Source organism: Lonchura striata, chromosome 3, assembly GCF_050655825.1.
Source record: "Lonchura striata isolate lonStrDom1 chromosome 3, ASM5065582v1, whole genome shotgun sequence".
NCBI lineage: Eukaryota > Metazoa > Chordata > Aves > Passeriformes > Estrildidae > Lonchura > Lonchura striata.
Window position 1 is genome coordinate 52,895,948 of NC_140705.1, and position 21,829 is coordinate 52,917,776.

The window sequence follows — 21,829 nt, forward strand, 5'->3', positions numbered from 1 at the left end:
GTCACAAAATTAATCCAGACTTCTAGACTAGACTTCTCCACATCCTCTCAGACAACAGAGGAAGATTTTTCCACAGTCAAAATCATTTAGGGCTAGACAGATGTCTAACAGGCAGGATGCATCAGGCATGTTGTTTCCACAAAATGTGGTGACCAGACAGTCAGCTCTAGGTAACAGACCCACCACTTTCTCTGCCAAAGTTAGTTGAATGCCATTTCCTCACAAGGAAAGCACAGTGTTGCAAAGCATATAATTTATACTCCAGTTTCCATTACAGCAGATGAAAAAAAAAGGGGTAATTTGAGTATTAAGAAGCCAGACCCAGTACATGTTTCAAACCTTATTTATTTTCCTTGCCATTAATAACTAGGAATTAACAGTGGGTGACACAAAACAAAACAAAAAAACCAACCCCACAAACAAACAAACAAACAAAAAAAAACAACCCAAACCAAACAAAAGAAGTGGTGTAGATTTGAAAGAAGTGGAGCTATGTGGTACAGATGGAGGCACTGAAAAAAATCTGAGAAGCAGTGTTTCCCTGAACATTTTTCTGCTGTTTATAGTGTTGAATGGATAATTCCATGTATCTGAAGGAAGAAATTTTGGACATACAGATGACATGGAGTCTTAGGACATACTCCATGAAGCACCAGGGTGAAAAATAATACAATTTCCTTTTGAGATTTACCTTATCCAGGTATATTGATCTTCCAGACAAGAATGACTCCTTAAAGAGGACAGTAAATGAGAGGATATCAAATAGGAAAAAAAAAATCTTTAAATAAAAATTTAGTTCACTCTTACTTTACAGAATATTTAAAAGCACCATAGCATTTTTCTGCCCATTTTAAAAATGACCAAGAAGAGACTAGAATGATTTTCGCTGGTAACTTCAGAGGAAATTTTGTGAAGAAACGGATGCAAGCTAAGTAAAAGGAAAGTAATATTTTGTACACCACAACTATAATCAGAATCTGGCATTGGTTTATTCAAATTTTGCTTTCTTGGAAGCAAAGCTTACATGTTTGTAAACATCAAATTAAACATTGCTTAATTTTACAATTTCCTAAACAAATACTTTTTTACCCTGAAGGGCATATGCAGACCCATTTATTTGTGTCACAGTTCTCCTGTTGATCTGTGCTTCTATTTCTTTAAAACAATTGGTTCCTGTACAATTTTTAATGGATCTTAAAAATTTCTTCCAATATTGTGCAAGTCATAGGCAAGGCCATTTTTAAGTGTGCACTTCCTTACATTTCTTTTTTATCAGTACTTAACTAATGCAACTGTGAAAAACTATACATTTTCAGGAAAATGTTTATATTTTGGTCCTGTACTTAAAGACCTTCTATAATCAAGTTGTTTACATGAATTTGAACCACAAGCATGTACACAACAAAACCACTATACCAATGTTTCTTGGTCTATGCATAAAAAGTATGTCTTCTACTTACACTGAAACATACAAAAAATAAACTACAAAAATTGTTTACACTTGATTTCAGCAAAAAAAGCTTTCTTCAAGAAAAATGATTCTTCTTTTTTTCAGCCATCAAAAAAGGAATGCAAGTAAATAATAAATACATGTGCTTTCTCCATATAGACATATTTACACTTGAGTCTTTGGCTTATGTTTAAGTTTCTTTATAAAGATCTTTATGTGATCCAGCCATCATTGCACATTAAAACAAAATAAGCCAGTTTTTCTTTTACTATATATAATATATATATGCAACACTTGAAACGTATAAAGAATGAACCTTACTATCAATCTGCACTGTTATTGTACTTTAACAATGTATCAAAAAGAAAAAAATTAATACCATATAGGAAATATTGATACATGCAACAGATGGTCGCTCTACTGTATCTGAGAGACGGCTGCATATACACACACGAGAAGGTCCTAATCTGCGCAAATCTCTTCTGGTTTTCATTAAATAGTATTTATGTGGCACTAAATGTTGTTACTGTATACAAGCATAGAAACAGATTGAGTTCTTTTATTAAGATACACAACTTCATAAGAAAAATACTTTGCATTTAAAATTTAAAATCCCTCCCACCCCCCTCTTCCCCTAAAATCTTTCTTCACAGGATCAAGCACTGTTGTCAAAACAGCTTATTGAGATTCATATATTTGGTGAACTTCGTCACATCCTTTCCGACTAAGAGGATTCCAGGTACTCCAGTGCAACATCATAGCAGAAACGATATTGCTCCTTTAAGAGGAACAGAAACAGAAGTTACATTAAAATCTAAAATCTTAGCAGCAATATCTATAACCAAGAACATTCTTTGCTAATTAGTAAACCAGACAGGCTTGGATTTTCTATTTTTTTCCCCCTATTACACAAGTATATTTCCAGCTCTGATTTAAACATTCACCCTAAACAATGAAGGGGAAAAGGAGCCTGACCATGGAAAATAATGATGTGCTTCTTTGATTTTTTTCAGCTTCTGAACTGGTTTATCAAACATGAAAAGCTCTCCTCTCAGTCAGAGCATTCTTGCAGTGAAAGCACCTTGACTCTGATACACCACTTCTATTTGAGTTAGCTGATATTGAGCAGTAACTGGTGCAGGACCCCAAGCAGCTCTGTGTCTAGAGCCCATTGGTACAGTCCTGTTGATGTGGCATCCAAAAGATCAGACTAACATTTAAAAAGAAGTTCAAAACCTCATTGTGGTTATTATTTATCCTCAACAATACTGTTGTTGAGAGCTGATACTGGGAGACAGGGAGGAAGACAGAGAGAGAAGAGGGAAAGAGAAAGAAGAAATAAAGCCGAGGAAATGAATTTGATGTCTATTGTCTTTATGACTTGAAAAATGAAATCTGCCCTTGTGATTTATTTTTGTTTTCACAGGAAGACAGTGTGATGCATTAACAGGAAGTTGTGGGGATATCTTAAAGGCTTTATTGCACTTCTCGTTGTTATCTGATCATGTTGCCGAAAGTAGGGCACATGACACTGCTTTATAGTGGATTTCCTGGTTTGTTTTCTAACTAAAAACTCAACAGCTCGTGCTGTTCAAGAGTTCTGAATAAAAATTCATACAGCACAAATACATAACTAAAAAAATATAGCAACTTCAGTGTAAAGCTACAGTGGAATTCAGGACTATTTTGCAATTTATGTTTGCAGAGCATTTATCAGAAACAAACACAATCTACCTCAGCCTCCCTTTACAGAGATAGAGAAAATTTTTCATATGATCTGACCTGTTTTCTTGACAGCAGTGAACTGAAACCCAGGCAGCAATTCAATATGTTGTGTCTCAGATGTCTATGGCATGGGAGAATGCAAAGCATTTTCAGCAAAAGCAGCAATACCTAGACCAGCGTCACTGCTGCCACAGGATGTTCTATTTGTTAACATATTAACCACCTTCTTCTCATGTGGAGGCAAGGGATGGAAGTGATGCACTATGATTAAGAGAATTATGCCACAGAAGCTATTTGATATTAAGCAAACACTGACACTTGGAAAAAATGGGAATATGGGAAGAGGCAGATACAGCCATTTTGTACAATATGCAAGTTCACAGGGTCAGAAGCAATTTCCACTATGTGTTAACACTATGAGTTTATAATTTCAATTGGCATCCCTGATTTTTATGCTGTAGGCAGCCATCTGTCTGAAAAGTGACACTGGCAGCTGGCAGTGTGAGACTCAAATGGCAGGAACTCCCAAACACTATATAACCTGCCTTCATTCACCTACAAAAAAGAAAAACATCCATGTGGAAGAATTTTTTAAGGATCTTCCAGTCCTTAATGTTCAGTTTTTGCTGGAGAGGCAAATGTTTGAATGGGTAGGCACCCATATGGGTGCATAAAGATTAACCAGAAGATTTAAGGTCATTTTGAGTTCTGGCAATGTACACGCAGGTATTTAGTCTTGCAGTTTTGCTAATTCAGGCTCATATTGTTTCTATTAGTTTATTGTTTATTATTTAACTGTTGGATTCAATAATTAAGGATCTCTTAATTGAAGAGACACTTCAATTAAGTATCTCTTCCAACCTAAATAATTTTATATATTCATTTGCAAAATACTAGATCCAAATGCTTGATTTTAAAGTTCTGAGGTATCATTTTGACTCCCACAAATCTGAGAAACAAAGATTGTCAGTATTCAGTACAACTTCCAAAGCAGCAGTTTTTACTAAGGAGCAAAATATTCACAGATCCAGCTAGGAATCTGTATTTCACAGCTTCATCCTACCAAGGAGAAATGCCTCACTCTGTAAAATTTCAAGACAGCTTGTGCGAGTGCAGCCTGCTGCAACTTCCTTTCAAACAGACTGGGTTATTTTGGGAGATTAAAGTGTCTTCTGTTAACTCAGAATGCTTTCTGTGGAAAGCATACAACCACTACAAGAAAAGTAGTGTAAAATGCTAAGCCTGTCCTCTCATGATGCTGACTTGCATTTACACACAATAGATGTCCTTTCTTCTTCTGGCCCACGGTAGGTTTGCACAGTTTTTGTGAGCACAGGACTGAAAACACAGCTCACACAATGAGGCAGCCTCAGACTCCTTGGATGTTTGCAGCAACTCTGCAGGTGTGGTGCTTACCGGAGTTTCTACCATGTTGGGCTTGCTGTTCCGCAAGGTCTTCACGGCGTGGAAAACATCCACCACATTCTGCCTTTTCACCATCTCAACCACGATGCCGATGGCGCAGAACATCCCGCTCCGGCCACCGCCATTTCTGTACACAAAGAAAAGAGAGAGTTAAATGACACTGTGGCCTAAGACATCACCCAAAACACATTTATGTTCTTTCACTCTGTAAGCACGAGTGATTCCTGAGTCCCAGAGGCAGACCAGACTTTAACAATCTCTTTGCAGCTCCAGAGGGTTTGGTCTAAGACATTTTTTTTTCTGAGCTTCCTCTCAATTACTGCTTTTGAATTATGTCCTTACAGCCCATCATGCTGCCCAACTATGCTGTAAGTCTAAATTACATATGCATTAGAAATAAAAAGAAAAAAATGTAACCCAAGTTCAATGGCAAGTAGGACATTAGAAATAATAAAAACAAGTTCAATGCCAAGTACATTTTCCACTTACTTCTGGAAAGACACTCACTTAACTTATGATGTGAAGATTATTCAACCAAATATGCTAAGGCATCACTGATTTAATAACTTGTTGACCTTTGGGGACACGTCTGAATTATTATTTCAAAGAAATAAAGGTAGGTATTTCTTCTTATTAATTTTGAGGTGGTGTAGGCAGAAACAGGTCACTAGGTAATACTGAACATTTAAACTGAGGTCTTTTTTTCAGAGTAAGAAGACAGATTGATTACTCTCTGCTTAGGGAGAAGAAGATGCTGTCTTTTCAAAACTCCCAGTTCAGCTCCCATTAAAGTATCAGATAAGCAGCCAGCAGCCATTTACCAACAATAGTTTTAGTATCATGTACTGTAATAGAGCTTTTTTCAGATTTCCTATATCCATAGTTTTCAGTTTAAATCCCTCAAAATACTGTAGGTCTTTCTATTGGGAAAAAATATATCACATTCTTTGCAAAAAGGACACAAAAGCCCCCTATTTGGCACTCAGTATAGAAGACTTCCTTACTGAAACCAGGCAGAAGAAACAGATCTGAATATGTCTTGCACCTGAAAAAGACGCTATTATGTACAGATGACAGTACACGCGGTATCAATGTAGTATCACGCTCAAAATACTCATTCCTTCACCTGACACAGAAAAATCTAAAAGTTGAATAAAACTAACCTACAGTGGTAGGCACTGGTACTTCTTTATGTTTTTTTATTAAAAAAATAACAGGCACAGGTGCAAAAGAATGTATCCATAAGAATACTGCTTAAATTAAAGCCAATAATTAATTTATAAGAATTTATTTGAAGAGCAGCAATTGACTTTCTCCAAGTTACTCACAGGCAATGGATGATGGTTCGGCCCTCCCCTTCTTCACATTCCTCTTGCCATTTTTCAACCTGGAGAATCAACTTCAAGAAGGATCTCTTGGAAGCTGGTACATCTCTGTGAGAAGCCCATCCCAAATACTGGAATTGCTGCACCATCAGGTAGCCCTCTTGTGGCTGAGGGAAATCAAAGGGCTTTAGGTCAAAATGGCACCTTTACATCTTGGTTTAGGAAACCAAAATATAAAACTAATGTGAAACCTAGGTGTTTATATTATGGAGGTTCTAATGCGTATACACTGCATGGTAGGGCCTCCAGTAATTCCTACCACGTGAGTTCAAGGAAAATGTGAGAAAAGGTAAAAAAGGGAGCTACATAGAAGACCACATCACAGTTTATCAATCACAAATGTAACTTATACTGAATTCTAAATCAACAAATACCCTAGATTCTGTAGATTCTATGTGCCAAGGTTGCTTAGCAGCAGTAATAAATTTAAAACATCACTATTAAATTCTTAGAGTCGCAGAAATAGAGAGATACATTTGGCTCCTATTCATGAACTGACCCCATTATAAATGAACAATGAGTAATACTGGTGCACAAACATGACTACTGTCCTTGAAGTCTTCCCTTTGTGCCAGACTATGATAATCATGACAGCCTCACTGCCAGTCTCTGAGCCTTCCACGTGCTAGATGTGACACAGAGAAAGCTTTGAATAGAATTTGACTGTCACAAGAAAGGCCTCAATAACAGGAAGAATAAATACTCTCTCTAGTTTCTTGAAGCTGAAGATGACAACTAGGAATGTGGATTTTAGAAAAGTAACAACAGAGCAGAGAGATTTTTAAAAGCAAAGCTTATAAGCAAAAGGACATAGAAGACAAAGAGAAGTGGAAGAGTAATAAATCAGAGCATCATAAAAAAGGAAGAAATGGAAAAAATAAGAAAAAAAAAGGGAAAAAAAGGAGGAAGTCTCAAAATACAAGAAAAAAGCGCTGCAGCATAATATTTGCCAGTATGCCCACACCTTAGTTTCCTGTAGTTTCCAAAAAGAGCTGAAAATTTTTTTTTTTTTTAAATTCTGAATATAAGCAAGGAAAAAAAAAAACCAGAGTAAAATGCTAGCCACATGAAAACTGGTTTTTGCCCTCTGAAAAATGAAAATGTGACCAAAATAAAAGAAAACAAAAATAAAACAAAATACATGAAAGATCTTTGTGTACACAGTAATTAATTTCCCCCATAGTATCTTTCAAGATTAATGATAGTTAAACAAATACTCAAGATACACTAGAAATTGTGATAAATTGAATATTGGATGGAAGACAAAAAGCAGTCGTGGTAAGGAAATAGGGATTGTTGGTTAATTGCACATAGGTGACAGGTGGCACAAGTGTCTGTAACTCTTTTTGGTAGGCAATATAAACAAGCAATTCACAGAGGTGAGCTAAGGGGGAAACACTGTGTGGCAAGCAGGATTTAAGAAGACACTGCAAGAGGGTGGAACACTATGGGACACTAAAAAGATAAGATGGTCAAAGGTATGAAAGAGCTGACAAGAATGCAAGACTGACACTGCTACTGAAGCTGAGAAAAAGATGATAACTGTAGGTTGAGGCACAGTGGTGGCAGAACCCATTAGAGGCAGAGGAGTTTTCAGGGTTTTTTCACACCCTGCTTTGCAGGGTGCCACAGTCTGAGTTTCCTGTTGTGGTTTTCACATCTTAGGCTGAGAAGTGCTGGTTGTATAAGCAGCCTCAGTGTTTCTGTTCGTGATTCACCACAGAAAACATCTTACCAAAGCTATGAACTAAATACACGTTCATTACAGGGATATTTCTTTTACTGCACACCAAATCAAGAGAACACAGAATACTTCTCCCACATCAGGCAGAATGCCTCCGAACAACATCTAATCATCTTAAAACTCTCTCTGCTTATTGTAGAAAAGTACTGCAGCGGTAGAAAAGTACTAGAAATCGGTATTAGATACTGATGCTTAAGGAATCTTTTCTGAGTAATGTCTTATGAACATTAGTACTTTACTATTATTCAAAATTAAAAAGCACAAGAGCCTAGAAAGCATGAAAAACAAAATATTTTTCTGTCACATATTGCTAGAATAATCCTTACTCTTGTTAGATTGCATATCCTGAAAATTCTGTTTATGACGTCACAGTCCATTGAACATGACATGCATTCCACTTGGATGGGGCCGTACCGCAGTATCCCTTCCTCGGGCCAGTATTGTGGGCAACCCTGTACCAGAGCAAAACATGCATAATTAAAAGGCAAATTACAACCTGACATTGCCTTATTCCACTGCAGACATCTCACCTAACTTGAACTGAGCAACTAGTGTTGATTAGTCACTGTAAAACAGAGAACAATTGTAAAGTCACTGCACTGCTCTTCATTTTCATCATCTAGTAAATCCAGAGTGATTAAAGGAGTGTGATAGTACATTGAAAATTCAAGCTCCAAACTAACCTGTGCTAAGTCGACTTCATTTAACATCACAAGAGAAGTACAGCCATAGTCGTACACTAATCTCCAGAAATCTTTCACAGTGTTTGGTAAAGGATGTTGTGTGACGATAAAAGCTGCTGGCTGCCTGTAGCTCTGTAAAGGTAAACAATTTTATTAGTACCAGTATGGGAAATACTTAAATTCTACTGAAACAGAACAAAACATAAAAATAGAACAAAGGTGTGACATCAGTTACTTCATATATCACTGAGGATGTAAACGTTAAAAACACATTATCATGTCCAATAAGAACAAAGAGGTTACTCTGCTCAGGTCTGCCTTCTTCTTGGTTACAGAACAAGCCCTGCTTTTACACTCAGATATGCTCCAGGCACTGAAGATGTTCTTTGTCGCTCTGCTGAGCTGAGGCTCAGGCAACTCTGCTCTAGGGTCTGTGTCCAGGAGCCAAGCAGGGAATCTTCACCTCATGATACAGAGAGGGGTGCAGAGGTCTCAGATCACCCTCACCACAGTAGGTTTTATGTGAACTCTGCGATTGAACTGGGGACTAAGTTCAATCCCAAACTCTGTTTCATAGTGCACAGCCACAGGGACACCCACAGAACTGACTTTTGGGATCACAGGGACCCATTTCCAGCAGAAAGTATAAGTTCAACAGTAAAATCCTATTTCCTGCTATGACTGAAGGTTCCATTTTCTGTATGCTGTGTTATACACAACTGCAAATAGGGACTTTCAGCCTTGCAGAGTAACTGAGAGGCAACTAACAGTGGAGGGGCTCCTTTCCTGCTGCAGATGTTTTATGAGCAGCAAGCAGAAGAGAAGTGATTGGAAGTCTTTTGCACGCAATTTAAAATCATCCATGGAAAAGTCAATTAACCCAAGAGAAAGACCTGGTAGGGCAATAAAACACTTTTGCTATGAAAACTTGCTTATTTGAAGATTGATCTAAGTGATTGTTATGTGTAATATATCAACATACATTCCAATAACTTGTTGTTAATGTCTTTAGCATCAGTACTTGCTTGACAAGAGATTAAGGAAGTTGCCGATTTTTTTAACATGGATTTTTGTTACCTTTTCTAATGCAAGGATGTTGGGGTAGTAGCAGCTCATGTCCTACTTCCTAGAACTGTCCAGGGACAACCAATTTTGATTCTTCCCCTGTACTTTTAAGAAGTAAAAAAAGTCCTAACTAATGTTTTCCTACCCCTCTTTCCCATAATTTATTGTGTTTCTCAAGAGAAAGATAAGGGGTAAGTTCCTCTTTCTGTTTTGTTATTGAGAGTCCCTTTTTCTTGTCCAGGAGTCGTTCCTCTTCTCTGAATAAATCAGTCTTTAAAAAAATGTCCAGAAGAGAAAAGGCAAAAAAAAAAAAAAAGGTTGTTACCTAAAATGTTAACCTTTTATTTATAACCTTGTTATATGCCTTCACTGTAATATAATACCTTTTTATTTCTGCTGCTATTTTTCCTTTTATTACTACCATTTCTGCCTTTTCTAACTTGTCTCTGATTGCTGATCCATTAATATATTGCTTGGTTCATGTTCTACCTGCCACATGCTGTTGCACACTCAAGAGTCCTCCTGCCTCCCAGAGCCTGTGTTGCCTTTCTTTCACCCCAAACCACACTCCTCAATGCAGCTCTGTTGGTTTGTTCATAGCACATCAATTTTATCCAGGTGCTTAATGCCATTTTTACTGCAATTCTAAACAATTTTTGCTACCAGAATTCTATTTACTGCTCTAATTCATCTTTTCAGCCCCCAGTGACACCCTAATACATTGGTACTCCTCTATTTTTTTTTTGACACAATCAGTTGGTTATGAGATTAGGAGCTGCATTTTGCTATCAGTGTGTTTTCTGCACTACCTCAGGCAGAACTCAAGGATGACTATACCAATCAGTGTTGATGATTTCTGCTACTATTTGCCATTTTATTTCAGCATCTCTCCTTGACATGGCAGTTTCTGACAGCATTTCATTTTTGAAGAAGGGGAGATGCTCCTGAAAATCAGGCCACTTCAATAAGTATTTATTGTAAAAGTGGCTTTAGAGGCTTAACTTTGGAAATGCTAATGGGAGGCACAGGCAGGTATCTGGCAGCACATGAACTGCTTTATTGATCAGACACATATAAGCAGATTCAACTCTATTTTTCCCATTAATTCATCTTTCCCCCTGACAGTACTTCTGTTACTCAGACTTCAACTTTAAAGAGCTGCAACTCAAAACATAAACAACAAACTCCCCCATCCTATACTCTATACCCAAACATGCCAAGAAAACAATTTTTTCTTCCTCTGTTGCTTCTACCTCAGTATAGAAAGACTTTTTAATGAAATAGTGATAGTAACCTCATGTTCAGAAAGATAACATTTACTTCTTAACAAACAGCAGATTTTTAAAATCTTGCTGAGATTTGAGATTTGGAGGTCAGGACACTAGAGCTTTATATAATGCTGTTAAAAAGGTAAGATTTCCAGTGGGTCCCACAAAGATGCCAAAGACTAAAGATAACTAACCTTCTGAACAAAACCATAAGCTGGTGGGACTTCTTACCTTCTCCCCCCACCCTTCTTCATTAGGACTGTTTTATTAGGCACTGCAGTAACAGAATTACCCTTTTATAAATCAGCAAGTGCTCTCTCTCACATTACAGAGCTTTGCATGGCACACTATGCAGACAAAGAAGGTAGTCTCTTACGTCCATAAGAGCAGCATTGATGTAGTTGCTGCTCTCCCCATCAATAGTAATTAAGAAAGGCAGACATCTGTCAGGTGGCAGCATATCCATGAAGCGGTTCTTGTCGTGGTTCCTTGGCAAGCAGGCGATGCTGCAGTCCTCTGCCTGCAGGCGAGGGGTCACAGAATTCAGGGTCTAAGGGAAAAAGGACGCTTGTTTTAGCACACTGAGCTAACACACACAGGACTCGGAAGCCCTGAGCTTTACTGTAAAATACTGCAATATGAGAAAACATGAGGCATTAGCAAGAAGACATTAACAAATGCAAGATCCTATCTGTTGTAGGACATTCTGGGGCTTTGCAAGGTGGGTTAAGTTGCAGGCATTCTACATACCACTGAACACATTCCGCATTACACCACCCCTTCCAAAAGGAATAAGACAAAGAGGATCCTTTGGAGCTCTAAAAAGTTATGCCTTTTATGCAAATGCAAGCCAAAACTGTCTGGCTCCTACTCATTGGTCTTTTTTTCAGACAGTTATTTACTGCAATTTTATTAAAAGGAGGATATTCTGTATTTAAAACAATTTTGCAAAGCACATAAACATGGATGCTTTATTTTGTAGACAAAATGTTAAGGACCAATTGCTATAAAAGTCACATGAAAAACCTTCTCCTTAAAATAAATTAAATCTATCTAGAGGCAAAAAAATTGTTGTCACATCAAGAGTTAGGTGGAACTGTGAATACCTGAAACTCATCTTTGAGATGTGAAGAGTTTGTCTGAGAGTCTATTCTAATCATATCAAAATAAGCAGCTTTGAATTCACAGACAGGAATGGCAGTTTCTCCACACAAGCAAGCTTCTAGAATGGCATCGTGAATAAAGATGTACTGCTCCTGTCAAATTAGGAAAAGAAACAAAAATTGTAGCCATTTAAAACCAACAGATCTCTCCTTTTAGGATAAACAGACCTACTGCACACTCTTAAACCCATTCAAAGTACTCAATACATTAAATAATGTTTTAATACAAATAGTCTTGTTCTTATTGGGGTGCAGTGAACATGGATGTTTTCCTCAGGACCAATTTAAATTCAGTAAAACTTAACAGAACAGGGATAGTAATTTATTTAAGATGAGATTTTCAGTTTTCTTGTACTGCTTGCGAGTTTCTGTGCATATACCAAAGGCTTGTTTGCTTTATCAATTTTTTTTTAATAGCTTTCAATCTTCTGATGTTAGCAGAAATTTCAAGCACTACCAGTCTGATTAGCAAGTATTTGGCACGTTGCATTCTCCTTATGCATGTGCAAGCTAGTGCATCAGTTGCCTCCTACTTGGCTCTAGGCCAGTAATAAATTCCAGTGTGTGCCAATGGAAGCACCAATTTTTCCAATTTTTACTAACTTGTCTTAAGAGAGCCTGAATCCTAGATAACTGCGTTACTATTTCAGTCAGGCCTTCTGTCAGTTTTTACACAAAATGCCCATTATATTTACTCACCCTGAGAGTAATAGATGTAAACCTTTTCTAGAACTGTGCCAGCCTCACGTAGCTACTGTGAATACCAACAAGGTTCTTAAGAGCACAAAATTTAACATGTGCTGTAAAAGCAGCACATGTCCAGGGACCACAGTAATCTTCTGGCCCTACAGTCTTACTCATACAGCTATGGAGCTACTGGCATCACTGTTGACTGTATGACCATCACAAGAACTTGATGCAATGACAGCTTTGTTTTGCTATGCAAATATGAGCCTCTGAGAGAAGGTGAGACATAAGAGAGGTAAGAGGCAGAAGGGAGAGAAAGGAATAATAGTAGATATGTTAATTCACATGCAAGTGCAGATCAGACTGGGAGGGTTAAAGTTACACTGAAACACTCCACCCCATGCACTTTCCAAAGATTAGTGGGCTTGTAACAGGAGGAGTTGACCAGGACTGTTTATTGTTCAACTGGCAGAAGTTGCAGCATGTTATGGTTTGACACTGGTACAATGTTAGTGCTCTTATGAAAATGTGATTTCTCTCTTGAATGCTGTGAAGTGGAATTTAAAATAGAGCAAAGTAGGCTTAAGCTTAATAACAGGAAAAAAACTTTATTAAACTACTATTATAAAAGAAAAGAGAAAACTAAAGAAGGGAAAAAAAAAACACACAAAGATTAAATGAAAACTTTGTAAAACATTTCTCCTCCCTACCACCTAACTCTAACAAATCACAGTGAGACACAATCTAGACCTTAATCAGGTTTCTACCTTCTAAACAACTAATACTTAGTCTATTGAGGGAACAGAGTCTCTCCTGTGCCACAGACCCCCCAAGAAACACAGCTCTACATCCTGTGTTTCTATGTCACACATGGCACCGCCCGGAGAAAAAGTTTGCTATGGTGACTCTTCTCTTTTCTATGCACAGTGCTTTCACTACTAAATGCATGGATGGACAGACTACTTTTAAGATTTTTTTCTTTTTAAGGATGCCCTGCCAAGAGGGGAGAAAACAATAGTTTAGTTTTTATTGTTTGGGACCACAGTCCCCCCCCATTTTCCCCTGGGGCTAAGGGCTCAAGAATAGAGATATTTTTCTCTTTTTTTTCTTTTTCAAGACAAGGGGGCGCTACCACAAACTCCTTAACTTTTTCTCTGTTCACTCTAATTTTGTTTTTTTCCCAGCTGAAGCAGGTCTTTTGACTCACTGGCATCCTCTTAAAACACAGTTTTTCTTAAAAGAGAAGATTAGTTTAAGTTGTGGCTAACACGGAAAAGTTTAGCCAAAAGCTACTCTTTGTCCCCCTCCCATCCAGAATTCTTCCTTCCAACATCTCAGAGTTTAAAGTGTCCCTCTTCTTTTTTTTCAAACTAAGGAGGAAAAAGAAAAATTCACAAAGCTTTTATTTTTTAAAGAAAAGTTAAAAGTCTGAACTCCCAAGATAGCTCAATGCCTGGACATTTAGTAACTCTTACGTAACTGGGCACTTTAAAGCTCCCCCCCCTCCCCGCTCTTCCTTCCTCACAGCTTTCTCTCTCCCTCTCGGGACAGAAACTCTAGGGGGTTGGAATAGAGATATCTCAAATTTCTTTCACCCTTCCATTTGCAGAGGCCAGCTCAGTTCCAGTCCTACTACCCTTAAAGCTTACTTTTTAAGTTATAGGAGCTTCCCCTCCCCCCCCAGCTCGTAGCTGGGCAGGGGAGGTTTGCACTACACGCTAACCAGAACTAAAGAAAGCAAGTTCCCCTGAAAATTCTACTTTCAACCCCTCTGTGTTCTCAAAAGCGTGTCTACTTTCAATTAGTCAATATCTAAATTAACCTCTTCCTTCCAGAAAAAATTCTCTTTCCGTGTCAAACCACAACACAGCATGAAATAAAACTGCACCAAATTACACTGACATGTTTGGCTGGCAACTGTAGAGATTTTCATGAGGTCACAGGTGAAATAACATCTCAGGAACATGTCCTTATGGAGGGCAGGAGAGAGAAGTGGTGAACCACTTCAGGTAATCTGCCAATATAAAACCAATCAACTGTGTTTTTTGGAAGCTCAGTGGTACTCTGGTGGTAGAGTGGAAGCTATTAGAACTTCATTCCTAAGGCAATGATATTATTGTGAAACTGCTGAAGGTGTGTTGAAAGACTTAAGAGTAAAAATACGGAAAAGATTCACAGCAAGGTTAATAAAACAAACAAAAACAAAATTGAAAAGAGCACGTGAAATGGACATAAAGTTCACCAGTAAATTTATAGATAAAGTGACTGAAGACTGTCTAAAACAAGTGTCAGCCTGCTAAAATTCCACCTTTGGGATTCTGGGATTGCAAATACCAGAGCTGGGGAGACACATCCCAGACATGACCAATGTAAGGTCTTCCCTGAAAAAAATCCTTCTTTCTTTCCTTTTGTCACCTAGTTAGGGGGGCACTTGTTTCTGTGAAGACTACAAGAGTTGGCAGATTTGTTGCACCACCCTGGTTCTGAGTGCTTTTGCACTCAGCAATGGTCCCCAGTGGAGGCACCTCCTTGACAGGGCCACCACCTGCTCACTTTGCAGAGTCACAGTGAAATTCACCTGAACGTTTCAAAAAGCATCAGGTGCTTCAAAGGCAAACTGCTGTACCTCAGTTTGTACCATGTTGATGCGCCGGGACCGCAAAGCTTTGACACAGTTGTAGATATCCACAACACCTTCTCTTTCTGCCATATCCAACATAATATCAATCACGATATAACAGCCTGTCCGTCCAGCACCAGCACTGAAAAGAATCAGTAAATACTGTTAGGAATAGCCTCAGAAAAACTCTACAAACTTTATAACCGTTATTGAGAGCATTCTTATAAAATCATTCTGCTTTTTATCACAGCCACTATCTAATTTTTGTCTTCTCTCCTTCTCATCATAATGTCCTTTAAATCTTTTGATGTGTTCAAAACAACATTTTTCCATCACATTTGATCCACTAAGTAACAGCAAAAATAAATGTATTCTTTTTATCACCCAGATCAATACTTTAATTAAAAAAATAAGTTTGTTTAACTGATATCTGAAGACTGATTAAACTTATGCACTTCAGAATATTATAGATCTTGTTTTTCTTTAATAAGACTATGAATAATTTTTAAGTGATCTATTACAATAAGAAACTCAAATGTATGTTTTACCAGCCAAGTTCCAAGCGAGCTCAGACAGTACATTTAATGATACCTAGAAGATTCACTTATGATTTATTTTGGCTTTACATAAAGCTAGTGACAGTTTTTGCACAGTGAATTATTAAAATCTGTAAAGGCTGAGTAACTTCATCTACAAAATGTAATTAAGCATTTGACTAAAATACTTTGATAAATCACACATTTGTAGAAACCAAATTCTATCTATCAAAGGATAGTGTCCCAACAACATAACATTGCAAAATCTGCACAGGAGAAACATTCTGTATTTGTTGCCACTAACCTCATTCCATCTTTCTTCATCTACTTGCTTACTTTGCTTTAAATTAATAATCTGTTCAGACATTATATGCAACACCAAGCTATCAAAGCAGATGCATCTACACTCATTCTCAAATGCTGTCACAAAATTTGTTGAAGCTACCTAAAATGATAGCCTGGAGTATCATGATTTAGTATCATGGTTGCAACTGTTGTGGGAAAAGGAAAATCTCACATTATACTATGAAAGAAAAGTGTACAAGAATCTGGTTATTTTCAAACATTGCTGTAAACAGCCAAATCCTACTGCAGTGTGAATCAGGCAATTCAAAAAGGCAAGAAGAAAACAGGGCACTTCAAAATGATGGACGCTTCAGAAGAGACTGCTGTAAATAACCATATAAATAGTTGTGAAAAATACAAATCTACGCCTTTGGTACACACCTGCAATGGACAACAATAGGCCCTGCACTAGGAGGGTTGGATAATTTGACTCTCCGTATAAAGGAAAGCAGTCCTGTGGCATTGTAAGGAACTCCATGATCTGGCCAGCCAGTGAAATGAAACTGTTTAACTTCACGGATTTCATTGTAGCCCCTCTGTAAAAGGCAAAAAAAAGGTTATGAAATTCAAAGTATTTAATAGACTAGATATTATCTGTCTCAAATAATGATCACATATATTGATAGAATCTACATGCAGTTCTCATCAATTCATCAATTATTTAAAGCAACAACCCATAGGAAGCTTAGAGATGCCATTGGGTTATTTTAATTTTTAAGTTTGTAGTTTTTACTTTAGACATTAGTTTTGCTGCACTGAAGATTTTCTTAGTAGACTTTGATGCATTTCACATTGATTGTCGGAAGTTTTGCTAACTAGGGCAAGGGCCTGCTACATTTAAAGGCAAGTATGATTTAGCATATGACCACAGCTGTATCACATAAAGTATTCACAGAACTTGTCCTTTGATTGAGATTGACTCAGCAGCGGTCAGAACAGAGGGCTACGGGATGAACAGCAGGCATGACTCATAATCTGGTACTTGAGTTTAGCTCAGAAGTGTGGCTGTGGAGAAGAGGTGACTGTCAGAGAGGAGATGGCAGCAGTTAACATTTCTGGGGAAATTCAAAGTCCCACAGTGAGATGAATGCTTGGGTAGCGCTGATGCAATGCATAGCTCCCATGGTAAGCTAAGGCTGCCTACACTGCAGCCCAGCTAACAAGACAGAGGTACTTGGCATTCCACAGAAACATCAGTGTAGCCTCTTTCATCCTCCTTGCTACCAGGAAATAGTAGTTTGCTAAGCCCTTTCAAAATGTGCTCACCCTTCCCAGAGTGAAGGTCCTGACAACATATTCCGCGAGGGGCTCCATCTCTACACAAGTCACTTTGAAGTCCCCATAAACTTCAGTGTCGTCAGGCCAGTACTTGTAACATTTGACCTAAATAAAAAATTAGTATGATTTTACACAAAGGGAAAAGAAAAGCTTGAGGATACAGTGCTGCATGTAGTGCATTACACCACATTTATTTCCAAAATGACCGTGCATTCATGTGGCTTGTCACGGCTAGTGGCTGTTATGTCAAGTTAAGCACTAGCTACAAGGAATTTCCACTGTTTTACACAACTGCATTTAGGTGCCAAATTCACTTCTAAACGAGCATTTGTATTTTCTTTAGTGCTGAGCTGTGGAATATATTTCCACTTATGCTAAATTGTGATGCATTTTGCATGCATAATCAAACTGTTGCAAGTAATCCCAGATACTTTATAGACTTCCCTGAGGTATGTGTTACTGCTAAACTGTAAATTGCTAATTTCTAACCACTGATATAGAAGCACATTTCCTCTACTACTCTTCTTATTTGAGTAACACTATACAATCTATTCTGCTGAAGTATGAATTTTGGATTCAGACAATTTTCCACTGCGCATGAAAGAAACATAGAATCAGTTTTCAGAAGCTGCTTTTAGACAATACCATAACTGCAGCATTGCCTGGACTCCTTCCCTTGCCCTTTCAGGATGCAAGGCTGCCTTCACAAGACCCTTCTACATTCTGTATGTCTTGTCAGCAGTTATTTTCTTTACACTTGCAGCATTAAAAGAAAAACAAATCCAAAAACTTACTCTTCCAACTTCCACTAAATTTGTGACCATCACAACACAAGCTGACTGCTCCTGCCATATCATTCTCCAAAAATCATAAACAGTCTCATGAACTGGACCTGTAAAAACAAAAAATCCAGGTAATAGTCTGCAAAAAAATAACAGTCAAAGTGAATGCTAAGAAAAAAATCCAGTGGGTTTCAGAGCTTATGCATGTGAGCACATTTGCTCAGAGAAGAAAACTTTGTGAAACCACATCACTGTGCCATTGCGCCGGTTTCCAGATTATACTGTTACTTCTGACCAATGCTGGATATTCCCAATTTAACTGAATTATCCACTTGAAAGAAAATAATGGCAGGTGTTCCATGCGGCAAAATGACAGAAGTTGCTTGAGAACTACAAGGACACAGCAATGTGTAGTATAGTGCACAGCAATCTGCATATATAGTTACACTTCCAGTTTTGTTTTACATTTGTTAAATATAATGTGCTGAGAACGAGTTTCATCAGGTGCTCACCAAGGAGACGCCCATGCCAGAGTGAAGTATCAGGCAGGAGGGTGCTGGTACAGATACTCTGCACTTACTATCCACTTCCTGGCAAACATGGATGCACAAGCAGGCACTGAGCCAGACACTTCCCCCTGAAGTGTATTTCAACTAACTTAAGTACTTTTCTGTGAGGCAAATGAGAAGCACATGTTTACATTTTGCCTCTTGCTCTGCTGCAGAGACATGTTCAGCTGAGTGACAGGCATTTATCCTGTTACAATAATTTCCAAAACAGCTCCTTTTCCACCATCCAGCAGTGCTATAAATATTACTGTATATAACAGACATAGAATTACAGAATTATCTGGGAAAGACCTTTAGCATTATCAAGTCCAACTATAAACCTAATATTGCCAAGTACACCACTAACCTTAAGTGCCACATTTGAAGACTCAGACATGTTCTTTCATGTGCTAGATCAAAGGCTGCACACAAAAGCAGCAATAATTTTTTCTCTCCTTTCCACAGTACTATGTGCAATGATTTGCATAGTAAAACAGAAATAAAATACAAATGTAGACTTAATGCCATGTAGGCACCTATTTAGGCAGCACTTATACAAAAATGAAAAACAAATGTGGTCAAAATTCTAAGCATCCTGCTTTGAAATAAGTCTTTACTTTGACTTTCCTGTGTGCATCTACAATCAACTGAGGGACAAATAAGATATTTCCAGACAGCTATCTGATTATGCTGACAGATCAAATAATAGCACACCTAAATCTAATTATTTTTATTTTAAATCATATCCTCTGATATTTCAGTGCAATCTTAGACTAATCTATTTGGTTTTTCCTATTGTGAGGAGTTTTATCAGAAATACAAACCAAAAAACAATTTTTTTTTCTCTAGCACCTCTTTTTATTAGTAGGGTGTTAGATGATAAAGATTTGCCTCACTCCTTTGTACAAAAAGTCTTTGTCCTCTGGCCTTACTTTACCCAGGTTTTCTGAAAGAGTTTAATTTATCATTACTATCTTCACTGCATCCAGGACTAAGTTGTAGACAGCAAAATAAAACATTGTAATATGGAAAGAAAAATGCCTCAAGGCAGGTTGAAACCTTCTCTGTCCATGTCTCTTTTCTCTATTCATCTTCATAATTGGAAATCATGGTAGTAGGTTCTGACTTTATCAGCTGAATTTATCACTGACAGATTTGCTCAATAGCTAATTAACGATAATGATAATGATAAATTAGTACAATTTTTGAATTTATTCACAGTCTACCCAAACATACAATGTTAATTTACCATAACACAAAATGACAACTCCCAATACTGGGTACGCTTTATTTTCATCTGCTCCTATTTTATGAAAACACTATGGAACTCTACAGAGAACAATTGTCTGATTTGATTAAAGCTGGCAGATCCTTACCTTGGGTTGCAATGTAGTGACTTGGTCTCTGATATCCCTAAAACAGCAATATAAGTTGGTTTGAGTACCATATTAGTAACAGAGAGTGGAAAATAAAAGCAGAAGGATACTACAGAATCCTTATATCTAGACAACACTTTCAGAACAAACCAATATTTAAGAGCAGCATGAAGCTCAAAACCTAAAAAACCAGTTAATATTGAAAAGGCTTGAATGACAACAGATAAAATGAAAATAAGAACATCTGACTTGAACAGACATTGTAGTGTACCAGGAAGGAGTACTCTAGATTGGTCCCTTGCACCTAAAAATGAGTCCTCTATTGACATTATTTCCCTAGCTGTATATATTTGGGCTTTTATTTTAAATTTAATAAAAATTCTCTGCCACCATATTATCTCACAGCTGATCTGTGTTCCCAGTTTAGTCAATATGAAAAAAAAAAACATCTTTTGTCTTCTTCTAAACAGAGAATCACTGTAAGGCCCAAAGAGGAAAATGCCTCAGCCCTAACTAATGGGGACAAACACTCTGGTGTGTGCACAGAATCAAGGTCCTACTGCAGTGAAATCTGCTCGACTGCACAAAGTGTGCATCGGTTACAGTGGGCATGATACACACAAGTATATACACAGTCTTTTACATACACACACACACACATATATATATATATATATATATGCATAGGTAAACAGATAACCCTACACAGCCTAAGCCTTTCCAGATAGCTGGATCTATGCCAATTCTAGCAGTACTAATTGTCCACATAAAAGCTACAAGACAAAGAGTTACTGCTCTTGAGGAAATAATTCAGAATATATTTTGACCAGTGCCAGCAATTTAACTACAAAGAGGAAGGAAATTTTAGTGTTGTTGGTGAGAAGACAATACTGAGTTTCACAATGTGGAAATGTTCATAACTCCAATTATTCTCCAGGTTAAGTTTTATTAGGCCACTTGCTGGAAGTATTGCATTACAGGAGAGTACAAGGCCTAGGATTCCTGGTATTCACAAGATGCTACTAAAGTGAAGGATTTCAGTGTACCTAAGGACTTTATATTCTTTTCCATAGACTGCTTCATTATTCTATCTAGAGTGAGAGCGCCTTCCTCTGGGACTTCTAAAAAAATGTTTGAATATCTTATTCTTGGCTTTACAGGAGACCAAAATTGCATCAAATGACAAAAGAATTTCTCCTGATGTCCTTAATATCAAGTCAGCGCTTAAAATTGTGGAAGTAGAACCTGTGCCACATGGGTTTACACTCAGTAATGCTTTCGAGAAGAAGATAAAAGTGTCACTTTAAAATTGTAAAATGTCAATTTTAACTTGTAGCTTTCTTGCCTGCTTCTAATGAGATTCAATTCACTCCTAAATAAGAAAATCAATATCCTCAGGGAATTATTAAATATCTGTGAGAGTTTTTTTGTTTAAGGCCCCAGGCAAAATATCACAGGCCTATCATTTCACAGAGATTGACATGTTAAAACATCCAAATAAAAAAGACAGCTATATATCTGGAGCTAAATCTTTGTATCCTGGAAAGTCAAAAGGGTCTTAAATAACTCATCAACTAAAAGTGGTCAGGAAAAACTACTGTGGTGCAATTATAAAGAAAAGAAATCAAAGCCATGTATTTCAAAAACACTTGTCATAGCTATTCCACTACCTTTCAAATAGTTTTGGAATTAATTTGAATACAACAACTTGTTTATTCCTAAGGTGTTAATTAGAGAAAATTCATATTG

General features: G+C 37.4%; 1 protein-coding gene across 12 annotated transcripts in view; it reads right to left on the reverse strand.

Moving 5' to 3' along the window:
* Positions 1-325: 325 nt before the first annotated feature.
* Positions 326-21,829, reverse strand: part of PTPRK (protein tyrosine phosphatase receptor type K) — a 376,393-nt gene continuing 354,889 nt past the window's right edge. For all 12 annotated transcript variants that reach the window (XM_077782214.2, XM_085576521.1, XM_021547162.4 and 9 more), the window contains 12 exons: positions 20,081-20,117; positions 18,169-18,266; positions 17,363-17,479; positions 16,478-16,632; positions 15,222-15,357; positions 11,852-12,001; positions 11,122-11,295; positions 8,413-8,544; positions 8,056-8,181; positions 5,929-6,092; positions 4,592-4,727; positions 326-2,228 (listed from right to left, as the gene is read on the reverse strand). In XM_077782214.2, the coding sequence (XP_077638340.1) occupies positions 2,175-2,228; positions 4,592-4,727; positions 5,929-6,092; positions 8,056-8,181; positions 8,413-8,544; positions 11,122-11,295; positions 11,852-12,001; positions 15,222-15,357; positions 16,478-16,632; positions 17,363-17,479; positions 18,169-18,266; positions 20,081-20,117 (1,479 nt within the window). In that variant the 3' untranslated portion in view covers positions 326-2,174. The remainder of the gene's footprint in view (positions 2,229-4,591; positions 4,728-5,928; positions 6,093-8,055; positions 8,182-8,412; positions 8,545-11,121; positions 11,296-11,851; positions 12,002-15,221; positions 15,358-16,477; positions 16,633-17,362; positions 17,480-18,168; positions 18,267-20,080; positions 20,118-21,829) is intronic.